The sequence below is a fragment of the Pieris rapae genome, chromosome 19, assembly GCF_905147795.1.
Source record: "Pieris rapae chromosome 19, ilPieRapa1.1, whole genome shotgun sequence".
In the NCBI taxonomy this organism is placed as follows: Eukaryota; Metazoa; Arthropoda; class Insecta; order Lepidoptera; family Pieridae; genus Pieris; species Pieris rapae.
In genome coordinates, this window is record NC_059527.1 from 2758064 (window position 1) to 2780301 (window position 22238).

At 32.2% G+C, this 22238-nt stretch overlaps 1 protein-coding gene across 2 annotated transcripts; it reads left to right on the top strand.

Moving 5' to 3' along the window:
• Positions 1-746: 746 nt before the first annotated feature.
• On the top strand, positions 747-22100 carry LOC110999584 (27 kDa glycoprotein-like). Of its 2 annotated transcripts, XM_045632317.1 has the most exons (8): positions 747-1033; positions 1479-1657; positions 11718-11830; positions 12475-12638; positions 16098-16237; positions 17126-17266; positions 17561-17593; positions 19522-22100. In XM_045632317.1, the coding sequence occupies exons 1-8, from the start codon at positions 997-999 to the stop codon at positions 19606-19608; spliced, it is 894 nt and encodes a 297-aa protein (XP_045488273.1). In that variant the 5' UTR covers positions 747-996; the 3' UTR covers positions 19609-22100. The 2 variants fall into 2 exon arrangements, with proteins under 2 accessions (XP_045488273.1, XP_045488274.1); XM_045632318.1 differs by lacking the exon at positions 17561-17593.
• Positions 22101-22238: the final 138 nt, after the last annotated feature.

Consider the following 22238-nt stretch of genomic DNA (forward strand, 5'->3'; position numbering starts at 1 on the left):
TAATTATACATAAAATAAAATACATTTGAAATCAGGTTTCTTGCATTTGCTTCCTATTAGTATACATCAAGATTTTGATCGGCTTAGTTATACCAAAGCCGTAACGTGTAATACATTAATAAAACTGTATGTTATGTGTAGGAGGCAAACAGAACTGTGATTGTGTTGCCCTCGTTCCTAGTTCCTGAAGCTCTTCGCTCTTTTTTATATTGATCTATTCCACTCTGTTTATTATTTTATTTATTGACTTATTCAGTTTTGTGATTTATGAAAAAATTACCTATGTAGAATTAATCTCCGACTTAGGCGGCCTTCCAACTTATTTGTCATCACTTTATGATCCGTACCACTCCAAACTATTAGAACTAGAATTTATTCTATTATTTATTATATATTATATTTATCTATTATTCTATAAATTTATAAAAGGTGGAAGCAATTTTCTTTCTTTTTAACGTCGAAACGGGTTGTTAAAAAGTATAATATCTATGGTACGTTCAGTAGAAAAAAAAATGCTGCTGTTGAGTTGTTAACTGGGAAATAGCTATGTTGATTTTAGATCCTTCTGTTGTTTTCCTAGTCCAATATAATATTTTATTTAAAGAAGAAAATGCCAAAGGTTTTTTCACTTTGACTATTCTCAATGTTTTCTGTCAAGTTTCACTTGACAGCAGCGTTGTCAGCCATATTGACAGTCGCTATTTGACAGAGACACATACCAAATACTTTAGCATTTCAAATTTCAATTGTAAAATCAGTTGAATTCGGGATTTCGATCGATCGTTACTCGTTAGTGCCATTGTCTGTTGACCGGTTCCCTGTAGTGTTATTAATTATTATATATATTTAGTAAGGTTATTTTTTTCGACAGCAACGTCCTTTGTCGTCTCAATTTAATACCTTGGTATTAGTACAGTGCTTGAATCGAAACCGGTTTAGTTTGTTTTGAATTTTGTACGAGGGTTATATCATAACTGAACAAACTAATACTTAATAATGTTTTTCAACTATTTTTTAATTCTTGTTTTACTTGGTGAGTCCGTTTTAAATATTTCTTTAATATTTGAAATTATTTAAGTTATTAATTATTAAATATATTTTAATACAAACTACCCACTTCTTACTTGATAGGGGATAATCAACGATTGCGATCCATGTGATTATCAAAATATCTCAATTTATATTGATTTATATTATTGTTTCCTTTAACTACTAATGTTTGATTTACATAACTAAACAGTGGCAAAAGGAAATAATACACTTGTAAAAAAGTAGATGTGATATTAATAAAATATACTTGCAATTAAATATCTTGAATTATATTGATCATAAATTATTTTAAAACATCTTCAATATTTTAACAACATAATAATATAAAATATTAAAATAACGAAAAAAATTGCAATGGGAAATTCTTTAAATATATAGAAATTATCATCTAAATAAGAATTTTATAGATTTTGATTTACATGTGTTAGGTTTGGCATCATGTCAGTCAACCGAAACCTCTATTGGTGATGCCATTAATGCCTTGCCACCGGAATTGCAAGGTAAAGTTGATCAAAAACAAATTGAAGCCATCCAAAACAAGTCTACAGAGCTGTTCAAAGAGAAATGTGAAAAGAATGGTGGACCACAAGCTTATAAAAATGCTGAGGTGAGTCTTTTGTATTAATAATAAAGTTTACTTGACAACAATTTTGGGTCAGGTTGAAATGTGTGCCACTTAACCCACTGAGGGTTATGAGCTTATATACTTAGATCATAATAATGCCTCACTGAATGTAGGTACATCATCAGAAAGTTCCTATAATGTTGACTACTTATCTAATTCTAACTTTTTAGTTTATGATGATTAATGTGGTTTGGTAAGATTACATAATTTTGTTGTTATTTGTCGGCAGTCTATTCTCTGTATAATATCAATAACATTTTACTAAAGTGGTAATAAAAACATAATAAAGGAAAACACTACTATGGTAATAGTTACTTTCAAGCTAACAGATTTAATAAACAAGATGACAATTGGAAGTTAGAATTACAAATATTTTTCCATTTATATGAAGGCAAAGATCAAACTGTTGTATGTTTAATTACTACATTAAAATGTTGTTTAAAAATAATGTGACTTCAAACCGGTATTTAAATTATTTCTTGGTTTTTTGCCTGCTTAGTTTGTTAATGAACTTTGACTTCATGTGTCATTATATACAAATTAATATAATATACAGTGTTATATTATCTACAGGGTCTTATGAAACTCTGCTATAATCGTTACATACAAGGAATTGAATTATCGTTAAAAACAAATATCAAATATTTTTGGAAGTACACGTCTACACTAAAACAGACTAACTTAGGATACCCTAAACTAATAAAATATGGCAGTATTTCATCTGACGACCCTAAACAAATAGTTGAGCTATTTTCAAACTATTTTCAGTCAGTATTTGAATCTCAAACTGACTTAGGTGGAGGCACTATGTACACCGTTGATGAGAGCCTTTCCAGTAACTCTCAGATCCTTCTGAATAATTTATTTTTCGACAAAGATGAAATCAGCAAAGAATTATTTTTGCTTGATCCAAATAAAGGTCCTGGTCCAGATCAAATTAGACCAGTTTTTCTTAAGCGTACATATCGGTCATTATGTGCCCCCTTACAGATTATTTTCAATAAGTGTATGTCCAGTGGCACATTCCCTGACTGCTGGAAATTATCTTACATAACGCCTATCTTTAAGGGTGGTGAAAGGAGCGATGTCGAAAATTACCGACCGATTTCAATACTCTCTGCAATCCCTAAAGTTCTGGAAAGATTAGTTCACCAACGCATTTATTCCAGTCTAAGGCATGTTATTATAGACCAACAGCACGGATTTGCAGCTGGTAAATCTACTCTCTCAAACCTCCTTGTTTTCACTAATTATATTTTTAACGGTTTAGATAATAACCACCAGATAGACACAATCTACACAGACTTTCAGAAGGCATTTGATAAAGTTGACCATATGATGCTTTTACAAAAGCTGTCTTTTAATGGTATTAAGGGCAATCTTTTAAGATGGTTTACAGCATACCTACATAATCGTGTTCAATCGGTGGTTATAAATGGGTTTACTTCTTCTCAAATAGTAGTGACATCCGGCGTCCCCCAGGGCTCCATTCTTGGGCCGTTGCTCTTTTCCTTATATATTAATGACATATCCAAATGTTTCTTACACTGCAATTACTTGCTCTACGCAGACGATTTAAAGTTATACAGAAAGGTAGTTACACTTTCTGACGTGAAACTTATCCAGGAGGATCTCGATAGGCTTGATGACTACTGCCAGATAAACAAATTATTCTTGAAATATAGTAAGTGTCAGCATATCGTGTTTACAAGAAAAACACATAACACAATCACCGCCAACTTCACCCTTGGATACCATGCCCTCGAACGTGTGCGGTCTGTAAGGGATCTTGGTGTCCTTTTTGACTCCAAATTAACCCTAGATAAGCACATAGGCTTAATTATTAATAAAGCCTACCGCATGTTAGGTTTCATAACACGAGTCACCAGACCCTTCAAAGACAAAACCACATACATCCACCTTTATAGGACGCTCGTGCAATCCCAGTTGGAGTACGCCTGTCCAATCTGGAATCCGCATTACGCTATATATGTCGCACAACTGGAGGCTGTACAAAAGAAATTTTTACGCATTTTAAATTATCGGATGAATAGTGGTAGGGCTAATTACAAGGAACTTTTAAAAAGATATAAATTACCTTCTCTGAGTACTAGGCGTAATCTAATAGATTGTGTCACAGTGAGAAAAATATGCGTAAATGAAATAAGTTGTTCAGATCTTCTTGAACTCATACCATTTAATGTTCCTGCCAGGTCTCTACGCTTACATAGAACTTTTAATTTTCAGACTCCCAGAACCAACATTGGGTTCCGCGAGCCTCTTCACAGGATGTGTTCTTCCTTAGATTCAATCAAAAACATTGACCCTTTTTCGCACTCCACTACTGCTTTGTTTAAGAATAAAATAAAGCAACTCTTAATGTCTTAACTTAATATTACTTTTATGTGTGTTGTTGTCATGTATTATTTTTTGTATCATATATAAGTGTAACCTGTTGTAGATTCATCCAGTGTGTTTGTATTTGTTTTATTTTTGACTGTGTTTTTATTAAGGATGTCTCTGTTTGGTTTCCCAATAAATAAATAAATAAATAAATAAATAAATAAATACATAATATTTAATTAAACTTTTAGGCGCTTTGATATTTGCAGAGTTATTAAACACAGCAGAATGTGCAGTATGTTGCAGTTGCTGTGTTTAAAAACTTTGATAATAAAAAATAGCAGAAAAAATTTCTTGAAGTCAAAGACTTTTTTCGAGATGACTTAAAAACTACCCAGTCAGTTTAAATTATTAAATTTAATAACTACTTATTTTTATATACATTTTTCGCGTTCCTAAACTAGACTGCTATGGTTACATTTATACGAACCACAGAGATTTTTTAATGGAACACATTATGGTTTTATTGTATATTTAAAATAAAAAAAAACTTTAATATTAATTTTTAAAATTAGAACTGGCTGGATTCTTTTACGTTATTATTTTCGATTTATTTTCTTATAAATGAACGAAACGTTATCAAAAGTAATTCAACCAAATTAAAACGACTTATTATAAAAATTGTTCATTAGTGTAAACTAACTATTTTTAACTGACTGGCAGGATCTTTTAATTTGACGTGTTTTTAACTTACATACGAAAATGTATATACATGTGATAAAAAAAGGGTACGCTCGTAAATATTCGTAACGATGATTCGTGAACAATGGTATTAGTCAATGCAGGGGAAGGCCTGATGAGCGGTGAGTGACGGTTATTGAAAAATTACACCGGCAGTTCATTGCAGGTAAATAATACACATGGTGATATGGGCTTATCAAATTTACTATATTATAAAAGGTTTGCTGGAGTCACGAATCGCAGTCGTGCGGTTAAGTTTACGATTTCTAGTAAATTTATTTATTAACAGTTGAATCTGATATGTATAACGTAATACTTTATGATGTCGCGAATTTATTCCTGAATTTTGAGACAATTTCATGGTAGGAGGCATCTGTCAGGTGTTACTGGATAGGGCAAAGGGAGCCCTTAACCCCAGCAAGAGCAATCTCACGTTTGGCACATATGCGTAAAAGAATTTTCGTACGATGAAATTTGGTTAAGATTTGTAAAGAATGTGAGTCGCATATAATCTCATACTGAATTGCTAGAATATCTTGTCATAGACAAGATATCCTCAATAATTCTAGGGTTACGCTATGTGTTATACTGTGTGTCTTTAGTCTTTTATTTGGTTATTTGTTGGTTGGTTAAAGAATTTTGACTTGGCATGTATATTGAATATTTTCATATCTTGATTATGATGAATATGATTGATAGCTAGGTGGTAGCGTTCCTAGTATTACATAAGCAAATTTACACAATTTATTCCCCCCCCCCCCTCTCTACGTACGGCGTATACGCATATATATATATATATATATATATATAATTATATATATATAAACTACACTAACTTTTGTAGAAAGTATGAAAATGACAGTTCGTTGTTCGTTCGTTCTACATAATATAAGTTATGGCATGTAGACTAAGCCTGTGGTTTTTTACAGACATTATAAAACAAAATACTTTACTGTGTACATTATGTATAAAAATACATTGTAGTTGTTTAAACAATGAATATTTGTTCCAGTTCTTGAAATAGTTTAAAAACAAATCCATTAATTATTCAACTCAAAACAGTGATGAAAGAGCTCTTTGATAACCATCAAAATCTCGAGTGGCGGCTGATTTATTGCTGGGAATAGTTTTATCGCCTTTAACAGCAACATTAACTGTTACGACTCGTAGTTTTTTCTTTCAAAGAGAACGATTGTCAATGGGCGTTTTGACAAGTTATTCATTAGTGTCTATGGAACCGATATATATTTCTAATTCTGTTAAGCATTGTAAATTTGACATAAAATATTCATAACCCACCAAAACTTCTCCGTGTAATGGCGTCACATAGTCCCTATGAGGTAACGTGACGCACGTAAATAAACGACCTGTTTTTGGTGCGTTAATTGTCAGTCAGACATATTATTATATAGTTGACTTATTTGTGCTACGAACTATCTTGTCGATGTTCGTAATAATTCCTATGTTACGTTTAGTTTTTCACTACACTTTCAAATGTGCAAAGACGAATTCAATTCCTTTGCACTCCTTTGCAACCTCCTTTGCATTCAAGCGCCTCTTTAATAATTATTTTTTCTTTTCTGTACATACTATACATATCATAGTCATAGGTTGGGGAAATTTTTTTTATTTAAAATAAATCTTATCTGTGAAACAAGTTGAGAACACTTCTATAATTATAACTTGAATATTTTTTTTTCACGTTTGTTGTGTCTGTCTCTAAAGATAAATAAATAACTCTTCGTCGTTTTGCACTAATCTGTGATCGTTTCGTGTCACGTGACTGACGTTTAAATGATTTTGTATGATAGATATTTTGATAAATCAATGAATATTTACAGGTAAAATTACTTCATATGACAAATTACTACCAATACCACATTTATACCACTTACATATTTTTTAATCACAATCTTTTAGGTAACCTACTAGTTAACGCTGGTGGTAAAATACTAAAAGTTTGAATTTACCTGCATTTTTAAAAGGTATAATGTAAGTAATCAATGCTAATTGGACTTTAGACAGTCACAGTTCAATGTTATAGCTTGTACCTACGGACTAAGTGTTTACAAGACCTATTAAGTTGTAAACATCCTGCTTGGACCAAATTGCTACTACTATGTACTATTATTATCTTTTTATAACTATCTTACCAGTTTTGTGTACGCTTAATGCTTATATACGGCATCTAACTCTAAACTGCATTCGATTCCTGGCGAAATATTTGTTTGTATTTACGTTCAGAAGGCAGAATAAAAACGAAAAATGTATTAAGTTAATTTGTATTTAAGCGAGTAATATACAGAGTTATAACCATATCGCATAGTTAAGTTGAGAATACCGTTTCAAATAAAATTATTTCGCGAGATTTTTCACCGAAAACCACTCCCTTATATTGTGAAAGAATACACAATTTTTAATTTATAATTGATATTGATATACATAATATTCACATCGGTTTTGCCGACAACTATTACGTACTATATCATAAATAACATATTTGGCAAAAGACATAAACATAGGTTAGTTTATGTCGGTAATGCGACACCGCCAAAAAACGAGTGCGTTGCGGATTTGTAATACAATGTTATTCACCTCTTGTACCTTCTAGTCTCCTAGTACTTTAATATTGACCTTGAAGACTTGCGGTTCATATTGCTATTTGATCGCTTTATTTACCTAAAATTTATTCGTCTTTTGGTTGTTAAGTATATTATGAAGTGATTTCGCGCAGTTTTACACACTTATATAAATAATTGCGCTATAAAGGATCGAATCAATGTTTCAAGACAAAGCACTCGAAATAATAGAAATTTCACTAAACGTAAAAACTCTTTTGTTTATTTGTATTAGGAAATTTAGGAACATTTTTGAAAATCCTATATATGTATTGTGTTTTTTTTATTATCCGGCGTAGAAATACATTTGCTATGCTCCTGAAGGGAGATGGCCGTGTTAGGGAGTCTCCACTGTAAAAACGAATTATCTAGAATGCGAAACCCTAAGAGAAATGAAATTAAAACCGCAAAATCTATTTAAGTATTTTCAATTGTTGTATACACAATTGCATTCAAATAATCTGTGTCGTATTTTTTTCATTATTTGCGTACGCGCAATAGAAACTGTAACTAAATAATAATAATAAAAATTATCAGAGAAAGTATCTAAGGGATACGGGACTGATGGTTACGGTTGTTAAAGTGTACTGCTTAGATTCATTCGTATTTATATATCGGGTGGAGCAATAGAACTTGCATTTATTAAGTATAGGTTAAATACAAAATGTATAGTTGAAATAAAATATAGGATGATTAGGTAATTAAATGTAGTTTATTTAAAAAAAAATTATAGCATCTAAATGACGATATAATTTTAGTCCTCGAAACGCGAACGCAGATTTGTGAAAACTCTTGTCAATAAATCTGGGGTGATAGCTGCCATTTCTCCACGGATATGTGCTTTAGCTGACTGATGTTCATCGGATTGTTCATGTAGACTTTATGTTTAAGGTATCCCCACAAAAAAAGTCAGGAGGCGCCATGGGATATCACCTCTTTTGGAAATCAGTCTTGCGGGAAACATCTGTCTCACAACCGCCATAGTCATTTGATCAAGTCGCTCCGTCTTGTCGAAACCAAGACCTCGTATTCTCGATCAAAAATCAGTTTAGTTAAACTATGGGTATTTCTGAAGAACACGTTCATAAAATATTGTCGATAGGGCTATCAAATTAATTTAGCAGACAACTTAAAAAACTCTGATTTTGTCAGTTTTTTTAACATCATTAAACGACACCCAATAGCCCTGACATGCGACCATGTGTTAATTCGAAAGGGGAAGGAACTTTAACGGTCACTTTACCGGTTTTTTGTGCCCTTCATTGATTCTCTTGGCCATCTGCCTTTAAGTCGAAGAGCTCTAAAAATCAGTGGTTCGAACGAGGAAACATGTTAAGAGACCTTGTTAGTATAATTAATGGTGTGATTTTGCGGAAAATTACAAACGAAACGGAAAAATTCATTGTCGTGTACAAAGACTTCCGGCATGGAGTAATGTCAAAATTCGCATCACGGTGCGTCTTCATTTGTATGAAAAAAGATAAACACTTGTAAGTAAGTTGCGTGTTTATTGTGTAACAGGGTGTCTACAGAACCTGCAGCAATAATCAATACGGTTAGAATAACTTTATTTCTCATAGGAATAAAAAAAAATTCGCTTACTGAGAAAAAAAACATTACAAGAGACTAAATAATTATTACTACTAGAGCGCACAGAAGGTACCTATACAAAAATTCAAAAACAAATACAATAACAAAAATGCAGGTAGACACAACAGACTCGAAACAAAAACATAGGTTTAGGATTGGACTTATTACTAGAATCAATCAGTGATTCAACGAGACTGTCCAGGCCGCTGTAGGATGGTCATGAGTAAAGTGACCATTTATTCTTTGAGTCAAAACGGGGTATTGGTTTAATTATGTTCAAACATTAATAGTCAATAATATATTTTTTTAAGTTATTTATTTAGAAAAACTTAGGCTTAAAAGTGACGAATAAAAAAATATAGGTACCCAAAATGTTTAGTTATGCTTAAATTTTCGCACGGTTTCTGGAAACGGGAAAATTTTGCATCGTAAATTGAAATGGCTATAAATGGATATTTAAAATCAAATACACTTATTTTAACCTTGAACATATGAGGTTATTTAAAATGCGTCAAGCAATAGATTTTCCTCTAGTCTCTCTGGTAGAGCAATTACAAATAAATATCTCCTAGAAAGATATGTAATATTACATTCATTTCGTAGATTTAGCCACTTTTATAAATATTTTAAAAATAAATTAATATTTACTACTGGTAACTTAGTCTACACCTATTTGTACATTATTATCACATATGTATAAGGTTTCTGCAACAAAGTGAAAGATAATAAAACTATTTATTTTAGAAAAAATTAAATTTAACTCGATTATAATTTAATCATTTTGCGAAAAATAATTTTATTTACTCTTTAGTACATTCTTATAGAAAGAAAAGAATCGATTAATTAATGAACAATAATTCATTAAACGGATGTTTTGATATCGTTAACGATAAGGTTATGATAGCGATTCTTCAATTAGATTAATTGTTAATAAGGTCAAATATTTGGTACTATTTTATCTACTTGGAAAGTTTACACAGTTTTAAAATATAGATCCAAATTGTATATCACATGCCTATACTCGTCGACGTATAAGATCTGTTCATTGACTAGCTTTTGGAATACAAATACATATCACAACCGAATACAGCTATGTGATCTGTGTCCGCGTGCGATTCTCTTGACGTCGTTGGCTCCAGCACCAATGGAATGAATGAAATCATCATGAGAAAACTGGCCTAACCTTAACACCCGAACCCAATAATTAATCCACAATCTCAGATTGAAAACAACTTGAGTTCAAACCGTGACAGACGTTTGCTTATATCTTTATTTTGTTTTGTTACATAAAATTTATGTTAGCTGTAAGATTGTGATATATATAAATGAATAACTCAATAAAAATTAGTCTAGTTAATCTCTAATTTTATTCAGAGATAGTATAGTTTGATAGATTCCGCCTTGAAAAGGCTTTAAACTTTTTAAACTAAAATCGCAATGTTTCTCTTGCTCCGTCCGATTGTATCGGTAAAATGAATTTAGTACTTGCACGACTGACCCAAATAGCTACAAAGCGAAATACCGATCGCACAAGTGTCAAGCAACCTAGGTTTGGAAAAGCTTTGTGCATATTATTTAATGATGTTCGAAGAAAATATAATTTATTCTTTGCTCCCACACATTAAACATATACATATTATGTTAAATAAAACACTTCGTTTGAAGCTGGCTGTCAACTGTCAAATGTTTCATATAGTTATAACTAACATAAAACCGATCAATCTCCTTCGTGCCTTCTCCATCTACACGACACTGGCGAAGTACTTTGTCCCAGTTGACACAAATATAAGCCATAAAAAAAAATAACAAAATTAGGGATAAGGGTTGCAACTTGCAACGCAAACATAAACTAACTTGACTTATTTAGGAGTTCTTAAATCTAAGTGATACTTCAATATTAAGTGTAGACGTTTTAGACGTTATCGGAAACAAGAAGGTTTTATTACAATTTATGAGTGGAATAAACTAAAGGGCTCATTTTAGCTTCAAGTGTGCGATAATTGCTAACAGTTATACTAGTAAGTAATTTTTTACTTTTATATACAGGGCGTCCCAACGTTATAGAGCATGAAGGGAAAGTACCTTAAATATCGTAGATAGCGTATATTACTGAAAGAAGAGTTTGTCACTTTTAAAAGTTAGTAATTCTGCATTCAAAGATTTTCTAAAAAATACTTTGCCTAGTCTGGGAATCGAACCGATTTGATTCTGATTCTGATCTGATTTTTTTAAAGGTACTTTTCTAATCGATTTAGAATATGTTATGTTTTTTTAAATTTAAACATTCATGAAAAAAATAATTTGATACATATATACATTGAGTAGACGTTTTGAGTAAGAGTTTAACATTAAATCGGAAGTTAATAAAAAACCAATGTTCTTTAAATATGTAATAGATATTTGAATGATATATATTTGCATTAATTTTGGATGGAAAAATATGTGATGTTGTAGATTATGATTGTATCCATCTAGTCATCCACTAATAATACCAGTAAAAAAAATTCAGTTCTTTAAAATATATCGTAATTTTTGTGCTCTTTTACTATCTGTAACAATATAATTGGTTCCATTTGTTCAATTAGTTTTGTCTAAGTAACTTTATGTGTTATATAGTTTTGTATGTCTTGAGCTCAAATCTATTTTTTTTTCTCACAGTGGTTGTTTTGGCTCACTCGAAAGCGATAGGGTTGCCCTCATTATTATTTCAATTGTACTATAATAAAAAAAATATATATATATATTTTCAGTCGGCATTCAAAAGCTTCCAAGGTTGCATTTCCGCTCTGGTTGACCCTAGCAAGCTACAGCAAGAGATCGAAGAAGCCAAACCTCTGGGACAAGTAGATGAAGTATTCAAAAGGTAAGTAATATGATAGGAATGAAGCTGTCTGTGTCTTCTTGTCACGTTGAATTTTCCCGCGACTAATTGTGAATGATTGTCCATGGGTGGCGGTATCTCTTAACGTCACCCGCGTCCTCCCTTACATGCCGCCAACGTATACTCTAAGAATGTGTCCATGAGTTGCGGTAGCTGCCTTTTTTTTTGCCACCACAATCCGGTACGCTCTTCTCGTATCTCGCGCTCTCTTCTTCTTTTCTCGTACAAAAAAGTCTAGCTGTGGCGGTATCTCTTAACGTCACCCGCGTCCTCCCTTACATGCCGCCAACGTATACTCTAAGAATGTGTCCATGAGTTGCGGTAGCTGCCTTTTTTTTTGCCACCACAATCCGGTACGCTCTTCTCGTATCTCGCGCTCTCTTCTTCTTTTCTCGTACAAAAAAGTCTAGCTGTGGCGGTATCTCTTAACGTCACCCGCGTCCTCCCTTACATGCCGCCAACGTATACTCTAAGAATGTGTACATGAGTTGCGATAGCTGCCTTTTTTTTTGCCACCACAATCCGGTACGCTCTTCTCGTATCTCGCGCTCTCTTCTTCTTTTCTCGTACAAAAAAGTCTAGCTTTGTCTTCTTACACTTATTCTAAATTAAAAATCTCTCTTCAGGTACTGCGACAAAACACCATCATTCAGAGTCTGCTTCAGCAACATGACAGATGCGGTAAAGCCTTGCCTTGCCGAAGAAGAGCAGCAGAGTATGAAGACTGTTCACAACATTACCGAACAACTTGCTGATTTTATTTGTTTCAAGGAAGGCGATCGTATTGCACGTAAGTTTTTTATGTTCATGAATATAATTAAATTCTCAATTAGGCTACACCAGTCTTTTGTTTTCTATGATGATTTTTGATAAATTGAATAGAAATCCTTATTAAGGAGTATTTTCTTATGTATACAATCAAGTATTGTTAACAAATGGACTACCGTCTGTTAGACTTACCACTGTTCTCTGTCACACCCAAGATTAGTCTGGTTGGTGTGACAGAGAAGGAATGAGAGTTGAATAAATGCCGTGGAAATTAGAGCGTTAAGAAGGACCTATGGTGTTACATATGATCAGTAAGTTATAAGAGGATATAGTGCCAAGGATACGAAAGGAAATACTTAAGTGGTTTGGCCATGTAGTACGAAGGAATGAAAAGCGGGTAACAAGTAGGACGTATAAGGCAACCGAAGATGAAGAGGGGTTGTTTAACCTTTGTCCTACATACCTGGACCAAATGCGGTAGGGACGAGTTCAATGTACCCATAACTGACTAGTGTGCGTGGTAACTGTCATGTCAAACCGTCAATATTAAAAAGGAAAAGCTTATTTATTATCTGTTCCTAAATCAATGACGTAGAGCGGTCGAGAACTGTTTGGTTACAACAAAATTGTAAGCGTTACGCATTGCTTCACTTGACATATTGAGGAAGGCAAAATCAACGTGAATAAAAAAAAAATACCTTGAATATTTATAAAATACAACAAAGGAAAAGGAACACACAATTACTAAGGACTTTGAACTGTTGACATACATTTGTCACATAGTCGACGAGGTCACTAATGTCAAATCTTATCTGTGACATAGTGTATTGTCTCCAAACTAGGAGTAACCATTATGCATATAGTCTGATGCAGTATTAACCAAATCTTGGTTCTACGCGTTCCAGGTACCAATAGATTTTTTTGCGAAGAAAATAACGTTTGGAAAACTACGTCTAGGAAAAGTTAAGTCGCAACTCGCAAATGGACACTTTTCAGAATCGAGACTTATATCGGACGTACCAAAATTACTCGTATCTAAGTAACTTAAGTCATATCCAATACTTATTACAATACTACTACAATCCAAACTTTAAATAAATAATAATAATATTAATACATTTTTGACGTGTCACTCATATAGCATTTATTAATTCTGAATTGCTACTTGCCTTAGTAAAAGTTTTCACATAAAGAGATATAGCGCCAATCGTGTTTTGTTTATTTAAACTTGGTCATTCTGTTCGGCAGAGATCGTTCAAAAGGAAATGCGAAAATCTATTGCTGGTAAGGAATGTGTGGGTGTGCATTTTCATTAGAAAGTTTTTGTAAAAAAAATTATATGGAATTTATGAATTTCGCGAAATGGAAACAAATTTTTGCGTGTGTATAATTGGGTAAACTATTATGTACTACTATATGTATTTATGTATCTACTTATATGTACTAATAAAATACAAACTAAGAAACGTTTCAAATATAAATAATCGCACATTACTCAAGAAAACAAAATTGGGAAAAAGGGCAGTAATGCTGTGAGTGAAATGAATGAATCGGAGAGATCCGAATAATTATTTCACCGGGATTCGAAGCCAGAGCCTCTGACTGGTTAAATCTGGATATGAAGGCCACAAAATAAGTGTTTTTAGTCTGTAATTTGGTTTGTCTATGATTAACGATTGATCTTTGGTCACGGAACACGCACATGATTTTGTCATTACAATTAGGTTTTCTTGTAATTGATAAAACACTAATATTATGTATTTCCAAACTAAAATAACTTTGTGAGACAAGTCTTGATTTGTTGTTTTATTGTGGGCTTTTAAATTGGCGTTTTAAGGGTTTGTGAGCCCTCGAAGACAAGGTTCTTATACGGTTTTCTGGAATTTATTACACACTTAGAAGCGGTATTTTTGACGTTACTAAGGAAAATACTCAACGAGAGCGCAAGAAATGTTTATGAAAATAGAAAAAAAAATAATCAGTGGCGCTTCAATCTTTTTAGGGCTGGGCCTCAGATTTCTGAGGCTCAGTTTCATGATAATTTTTAATTTTTTTTGGGTATAAGGCAAGCCGGTTTGATCAGGATGTTTCCTTTAACCGTTGCAACGATTGTTAAATGCGCACATAAAAAGAAAGTCTATGTGCACAGCCGGGGATCAAACCTACGACCTCTGGGATGAGAGTCGCACGCTGAAGCCACTAGGCCAACGATGCTCAAGAAATGTTTATTGACAAATAAGTTGGTTTTGTCTATAGATCTTTATATTAGCTCTAATGACCTTAAAATGTAATTAGTTTGCATGCGCTGCTCATAAACATTTAAATTAAAATCACGTTTTTATGACAAAAATTTAAAACAGTTTGTATGAAAATGTATAAAAAAAATCCTTGAATTTATTCGACCTGACCTTCACTCATTACCTCGGTAAGTGAATAATGAATAATAATGAATCTTATTTCTTTTATCATCGTCTGGTTACATCAAGTGCGTCATATCAAAAATAAACGTAGTATACAAATGCAAATCGACTATTAAATCTTTAGTTAAAATATATCAAACATAAATTGATTTATTGTTTGACTCAAAACGGTACATAGTTAAAGAAAATATCACTCTTGTAAAGTTATTTATTTAGAGAATGTTTAGCCAAAATGTTTAGTTATATTTAAAATGAGAACAAATTTGTTTTAATATAGCTGGTGATGATTTCAAATAAGAATAAAACTCTTGGCACGTTTTTAAATTAAATTAAAAATTTTAAAGAAGCTTAATTTATTCCTACATATTGGAAATCGAATTTTATTTTGTTTTATCATGTGTGACTATCGACAGCAGACGTCCCGTTTTGAATGGGACTTTTATATGACCTCTTTTTCAATTACGAGTCCCGGTGTCCCCAAAATCAAATTCAAATTTATTTATTCATGTTGGTAACATAATGTACACTTATGAACGTCAAAAAAGGAAATGTAATGTATTTAAATGCTTCTAATTTTACATTTACTGCCAGTTCTCAAATCAAGGGCGTAGAACGCAAGGGAAGAACTGGCAATAAACTCTCCGCCTCTCTTTATAATCGCCAATATTTTTCTTTTACACAACGTTCGTAAGCAGCTGCAACCATTACACCATGTTTTATATGACATCTTAAGTAACAAGGAATAATAAAATAAATTAAAAACAAAGATTTGTCCTCTATCAGCAGGAGGCATTGTGCATATGTTATATCCATTAATATTTTAATAAAAGTGTGTTTGGAAAAATGTTTGTAAACTTTTTTTGTTTTGGCACCCGACATATTTTGGATTTTGCACTATATAAATGGGTATCATCTGTTTGGTTTTCATAGAAGTTTATTAATAATCCATCAGTGATTTGTTGCTGTTTAAATATTTTTTTGCCTAAACGATATTTGTGTGTGTATACAATGTTGTGTCGTCCCATACCGACATAATAGCAACTGTATTAATATATTTTCAGTGTTCATAGCTGAAAATGGACCCGAGTGCATACAACAGAAGCAGGAAGAGTTGCAAGCCTGCTTTAACAGTACCATCGGCTCAGTCAATGTAGGAGAAGGGAACTTCACAGCTGACAGCATACCTGCTATTACTTTTGGGGTAATTATTTAATCCAGCAAGCCAATATTCATTTGAACAATCAAAATTATCAAATTTTTGAGTATGTCGTTTGGAATTATATGATATTTTTATTTTTGTTATTCATTTTAATATATGTATATTGTATACCTACTGTATGTAATGGTTAATATTTGGTAAAGCACCACTGAAGACGCCACTAAAATGCTGTGTACAGATGTAATTGGACTTCAAGATTTCAAACTTAATCACAATAAAATATTATAATTTGAAGTTATAGGCTAGAAAGATTTAAAGTGCATGCATATATAACATTTAGTGGTTTACACAAATGCTGTGGAATTCCTTACATATTGATATCAGATGAGCTCAGTCTTTAAATTTATTTAAAAATGTTTTTTATCATTTTTCTTCTGCCTCGTAATAAGCTACTACATATATTAAATTTGAATCAATTAAGCCTTATATTTGCTTAACATTTTGTACTTATTACTTCTTGTAGATTACCCTCTGTAGTTGTTTATCGTTCCACATTAGGATTGTTAGGAAGGTAAACGATTCTATTTACGAATATTTTATACACAAACTTAAATAAATGAAAATCTTTATTTTAGCATTTAAATCACGTTAGTATTTGTTAATACTGATAAAAGATAATAGCATTTTTATGTTATCTTAATGAATGATTTGGCTTACATTAGCCTAATCAGATAAATTATTGAATCAACGATTATTTAACCTAAATAGAACATAGTAAACGGAAAAATATATACGCTTTCATAATATTCGGTAGGCTATAGGTTTTGTCATAGTAGAGAGATCTCTTATGATTAAGCTCGACATGTCTGGCTAACCACAAGTACTGTCGTAAATAACACAGAAAGTACATTAAAACAATATATTTTTCAGCAAAAGGAATGCCAACAATTAACCGAGCTCCAAAAGTGTGTCGTTAAGGCTCTTGGAGGCTGTCCATCACCAACATCGGCTAACATCATTGACTCCCTCTTCAAGTTTTCTCTCAAAGCTACGCCCTGCAAGGACTTCATTGTAAGTATACCTTTCATACGTATCAAAGGTATCACAACTTTTATTACCAACTTAAACAAAGATTCAGGAAGAACTTAGCGTGACTGAAATGTCAAAAATTTTTCGTTTCTGAATCTCACACATGTCATTGTAAGACTCAGCTATTTTATAAATTCTTATATCAACTAAAATCTATTATAAATTACTACAAGTTGCGGCACTAAACTCTAGCGCTCTAGTATCGGCCAGCGCTAGACTTACGTGCCTATAATAGTAACTATAATTATTTTTATTAAACTAACTGTTTTTAAATAGGGCAGAGACGCGGCTAAAAAGAGACATGGAGCAGTAAGTTATGGGTTTTGGTTTTTTTTTGGTATTTTACTGTGTTGTTGGGCGTTTTCGTTTCGACAGAAGCTTAGATACGGAAGTCTAGTTGTAATCTGCGGAGTTTTTTTTTTAATGCAAACTGGCGGGAAGCACACCATATGAACCGATGAAACTCAAAATTTTATCTCTTACATGTGTTTATATTTTAGAAATATCCTTATTGGTGCACAGAAATATACATATTTTTAAGTCGAAGTAAGAAGTAGACATGGCGAGCTGTGCCAAAAATAAATTTAGAACACCTTTTGTATGGCAATTAAAGTTTACAATAAATTACCGAAAGAATTAAAAGATCTTCCGACTAAAGTCTTTAAAAAGCCACTTAGTCCATTACTTTTGGAAAAAATGTACTCAATAAATGATTATTTGCGTGAGACATTGCAATTGATACAAATTTAATAAAGTATGATATATACGATACAGATAATGTAAGAATTGACTCTGACTAATAATGTCAAATGTAAATGAAGATAAATTTGCGCGCCACTGTGTGTGAACTAATATGCAAACGACTTACGATTGTACCACCTTAACATTTTGTACCATATTCTTGTAATAAATAAATTATTATTATTATACCGCCCATGAACACTCAATGCCAGAATTCCGCCAGTGCAGGATAAAGTTTTCAAGGGTTGTGGGACGTCTTTAAGATGTCTCATAGTTTTTAGTTTGTTTGTTTGTATTTGAGGTATCAGGTGGAAAAACTGTGTTTTCGTTGCTTGATGGTGGCTTTATATATACAACATTGCAAATTACAGCATATAAATAATTAGAACTTTCGATATCATATTTTTGCCGCGCACCACGAACCAGTTCAACTTAGGGTCCTTCAAAAAAAAAAGCCTGCGTTATAAAAGGCTGTCAACACACTTGCGAGCCTTCTGACAATGTAAGTGTCGATCACTTAAAATTAGGTTCCTCATACGCGTTGTCCCTTCTTACAGAAAAAATATTTAAATGATGGAAAACTTGGCTAAAATTAAGCAGTTTTAAATTGCCGATACCAACATTGATTTTCAGTTAATTTTTTAGTTTCAGAACATTGTATAATGTTCGTGAACATCTTATGCTTGTAGTAAATAATAATATCCAATATTGCTCTTTACTTTTTGTTCATCCCTAATCTAACATGCGGGGATCTAAATATATTATGCTAATCATAATTTTGGGGTACATTTTCATTCAATTTGCTCTAATCATTTCATTGTTGTGTGTGTTTTGGAAATTCTATATTTTGTACTGAGAAGTTCTAGTCGGTCATGTATTGTATTAGGCAGACTGGTTATAGGTGAAAGTTTAAAACAAGACTAGACAAGATACCTTAATCTCATAGTCAAAATTCAGGGTAATATGCAAATATGGATTTACATATATAATCTGGCAATATACTAGTAAGTCGTAGTTGAGATCCATTGTTAGCGATAAAATCTTCTTTTCGGACAATCGTCCATAGAAAATCTTCTCTCTTAATCTTATCCAACTAGCCGAGGTTCTTTTATAATTACAATTAAAATTTTTGTAGTAGTATACGGATACAAGAGAAAAATCGGCAAAGAAGAGAGCGGGTGAATATTTTACGTTCTCCTAATTTATAAATTTTGCTGTGTATTATATTTTTTTATCAGTAAAACTTTTTGTCGATGTCCAATGTTACTTTATGTTATGGATTTATTTTATTTCTTAACTATTCAATGTTTTGTTTCCTTAATAAATAAATAGATCATACTATGAACGAAACATTCCTTAGAACTAAAAAGTCGACGACATATGGCAGACACAAAATATGATCACCTAGTTTTCTATTATAAAAAATATTTACACGCCTGAGTGCCAGATTTTAAAATATTGTACTGAATTCTGATAATTAATTTTTAATATTTCAGAAGGAAGAGAAGAAAGGAAACTCCGCTCATCGCTTCGCAGTCAACAGTTTCGTATTAAGTGCTTTAGTTCTTAAAGCTTTGTTTTAATATGTAAATTTTGCTTAAAGCTTTAGTATTATACGCTCGATGAATCGGTAATTAGAAAGAGATGCCAACTATCTCTGTCGCACTATGTCGAATTCTTTATTCAAATTTGCTTCTAAATGATAATTTTAAATGCGCTTTAGAAAAATCAACGTAGCGTACACACTCGCTAATACGTTGCGTGATAACGAGTGTATACGTTAAAAAAATGTATTTTTAATATTTTAATAGATAACAAATATTTCAACAGTAGATTAAAATTAAATATTTTAGCGCATATTTGTTGGTTTATGCGCTATGATCTAAGGCAGTGACATACCTAAACCGTCTAGGTCGGGTTTTATTTTTCTCGCTCAAAGTACCCATGTCAGTGATTTTTAGTTTTAAGTAACGCACAAATAGTGACTATAGAAGATTTAAGTTGTGTTTAAAACATTGAAAAGTTTAATATCAGACATAATTACAATTTAAATAATAAAAATTTATAGACATTTGGCCCGTATTCTAAAATACACAATATCTTGAGATTTAATTCATAGAATGTTCTTGAAGGTAGTTTCGATAGATAGATAGATACTTGAACGCTGTTAAAAATGCCAAATTTAGAATATTTAAACAAATACTTAGAAGTTCTCTAATAAAAAAGTTTTTTTTTTCGAATACCGCCTTAGTAATCAAAAGGCCATATACATTCCATTGTTACCTTCTAGAAGTAGATTAAGCTTACCATAGACTTAGGCTTAAAAGGTCAAAATCAAAGTCGAGAGTTCACTTAAACTTTCGTATGTCGAAATCCATGTATTTGGCAAAGTCATACTTAGCGCTAACCCTCGACTCTGAGTCTTACCTTAAGTAGCAGTATTTTTGTAATTAAGTAATTGATGCAAACCGGCCAATTACGTGCCAACTTGATAAATATTTGTATTGATTTTTATTTAAATGGTGATTTTTAAATTATATAATTGATGGTTAGTTAAACCTACTTTCAAAGTAAATAAGTTGAGCTCCAATTTTCTTATAACGGTAATACTGTGTCGTTTGACATACTGTTGACCAATCACAATCAAGCTAGACAGTTTCGTTTTTTAAATTAAATTCAAGATGGCGGCTTATGTTCTCTAACTAACCTAACACTGAGTAATATACGTTCGTTTCTGCAACTGCTACTATCATATAATCAGTGTATTAATAATAATTATTAAAGGTGTATGCAGTTTCACTGAATGCTTCTTTTTTTAAACTATTATATCCTTAGTAATGAATAGTTTCTAAAGATCGACGGCCATATTTGAAAACAAAAGTCTGTTGTCATGGTTACGAAGTTAGTTCATACAAAATGGTAACCATGGCAACACTAGTAAAGGTCAAAGCACACATCAACTCGGAAAGGGATCGTCATCGCCTCGCAGTCAACCAGGCTTCGCGTAACCACAGCGTATCAGTAGCTGTACGGTTAATGTCGCGGGAGGGGACAGAGGCAAGGGTGGATGAAGAGATGTGAGTTCGGGTATGAAGAGCCTTAGGCCTTAGCCTTAAACATGTTCTGAGGCGAGGCGACTACGTTACGATTCCAATTAGCAGTAGTGAGTTCCATACAAACAATATTTAACTGCTCGAGGGTATATGTGACGACCCCTTTCCGAGTAGATGTGTGCTATACTTTAATAATAGATAAAACAGCTCTAATGCGGCTTATGTTTCTTATAACAAGCAGGTCTTGAGTTTTATGACAGAATTATACATTATTAGTACGTGCCAATAGATTTTCGATCGATCCCTTTAGGCCACTATCATAGGTTTTTATTACGTCTACATTATCGATTCGATTACTATAAACTATTAAATTACGTCTGTAAAATATTTAAACTTAACTAAACTTGAATTTATTTATAACAATAATTTAAGCGCCGCCTTCCTTTGGTAAAATTTAAATTTCGAACGTAAAACAAAAGACGAATATTAGATTGTGATTGGTCAAACGGTATCGCTTTTCTGGCGTAACGATAGTGTTCACCTATTGAAACAAAAACGACTTATAAATTTAATTTACACATTAGTCTTACATATCTTAGATCATATCTAATTGCCAAAAAATCCTTCCATTCATAGAGTATCAATATTATTGTTTAATAATATCGTAGAAACTACGATTCGTAATATTTCGCTAATAGTTAAAATGGCAGCTTATGGTCACTATTTTTCTGAAGCTTATTAAAATATATTTTTATATTAAAATCGTGTTGCTCTATTTTTATATGCAAGTAATGTATAGTTTGTAGAAGTTTATTTTAATTTTTGGCAGCTCCATACGTGTTTTGTTTGTTCTGAAGGTTTTTGTGAAGTAAGGTGTAATCAAAGGCAGGTTCTGTTTTTGTAAATTTTTCCGTTTTTACGTTCCAGTTTTTCAATATTTTATTTTTATATAACTCCTCTTAGGAATTGGTGTAAAGCTTTTGTGAAAATATCGGTGTTGCTGATTAAAGTTCAAATTTTGATTACGTTTTTTATTTAATCACAAATGGATTTCTCTAATTCTCGTCCCTTCGAAATGACCACGCAACTGAACGTCAAATGAAAGATATTTTGGAAAAAAAATTTTTTTCTTTTTAAACAGTAAATTCAGTCTACAATTA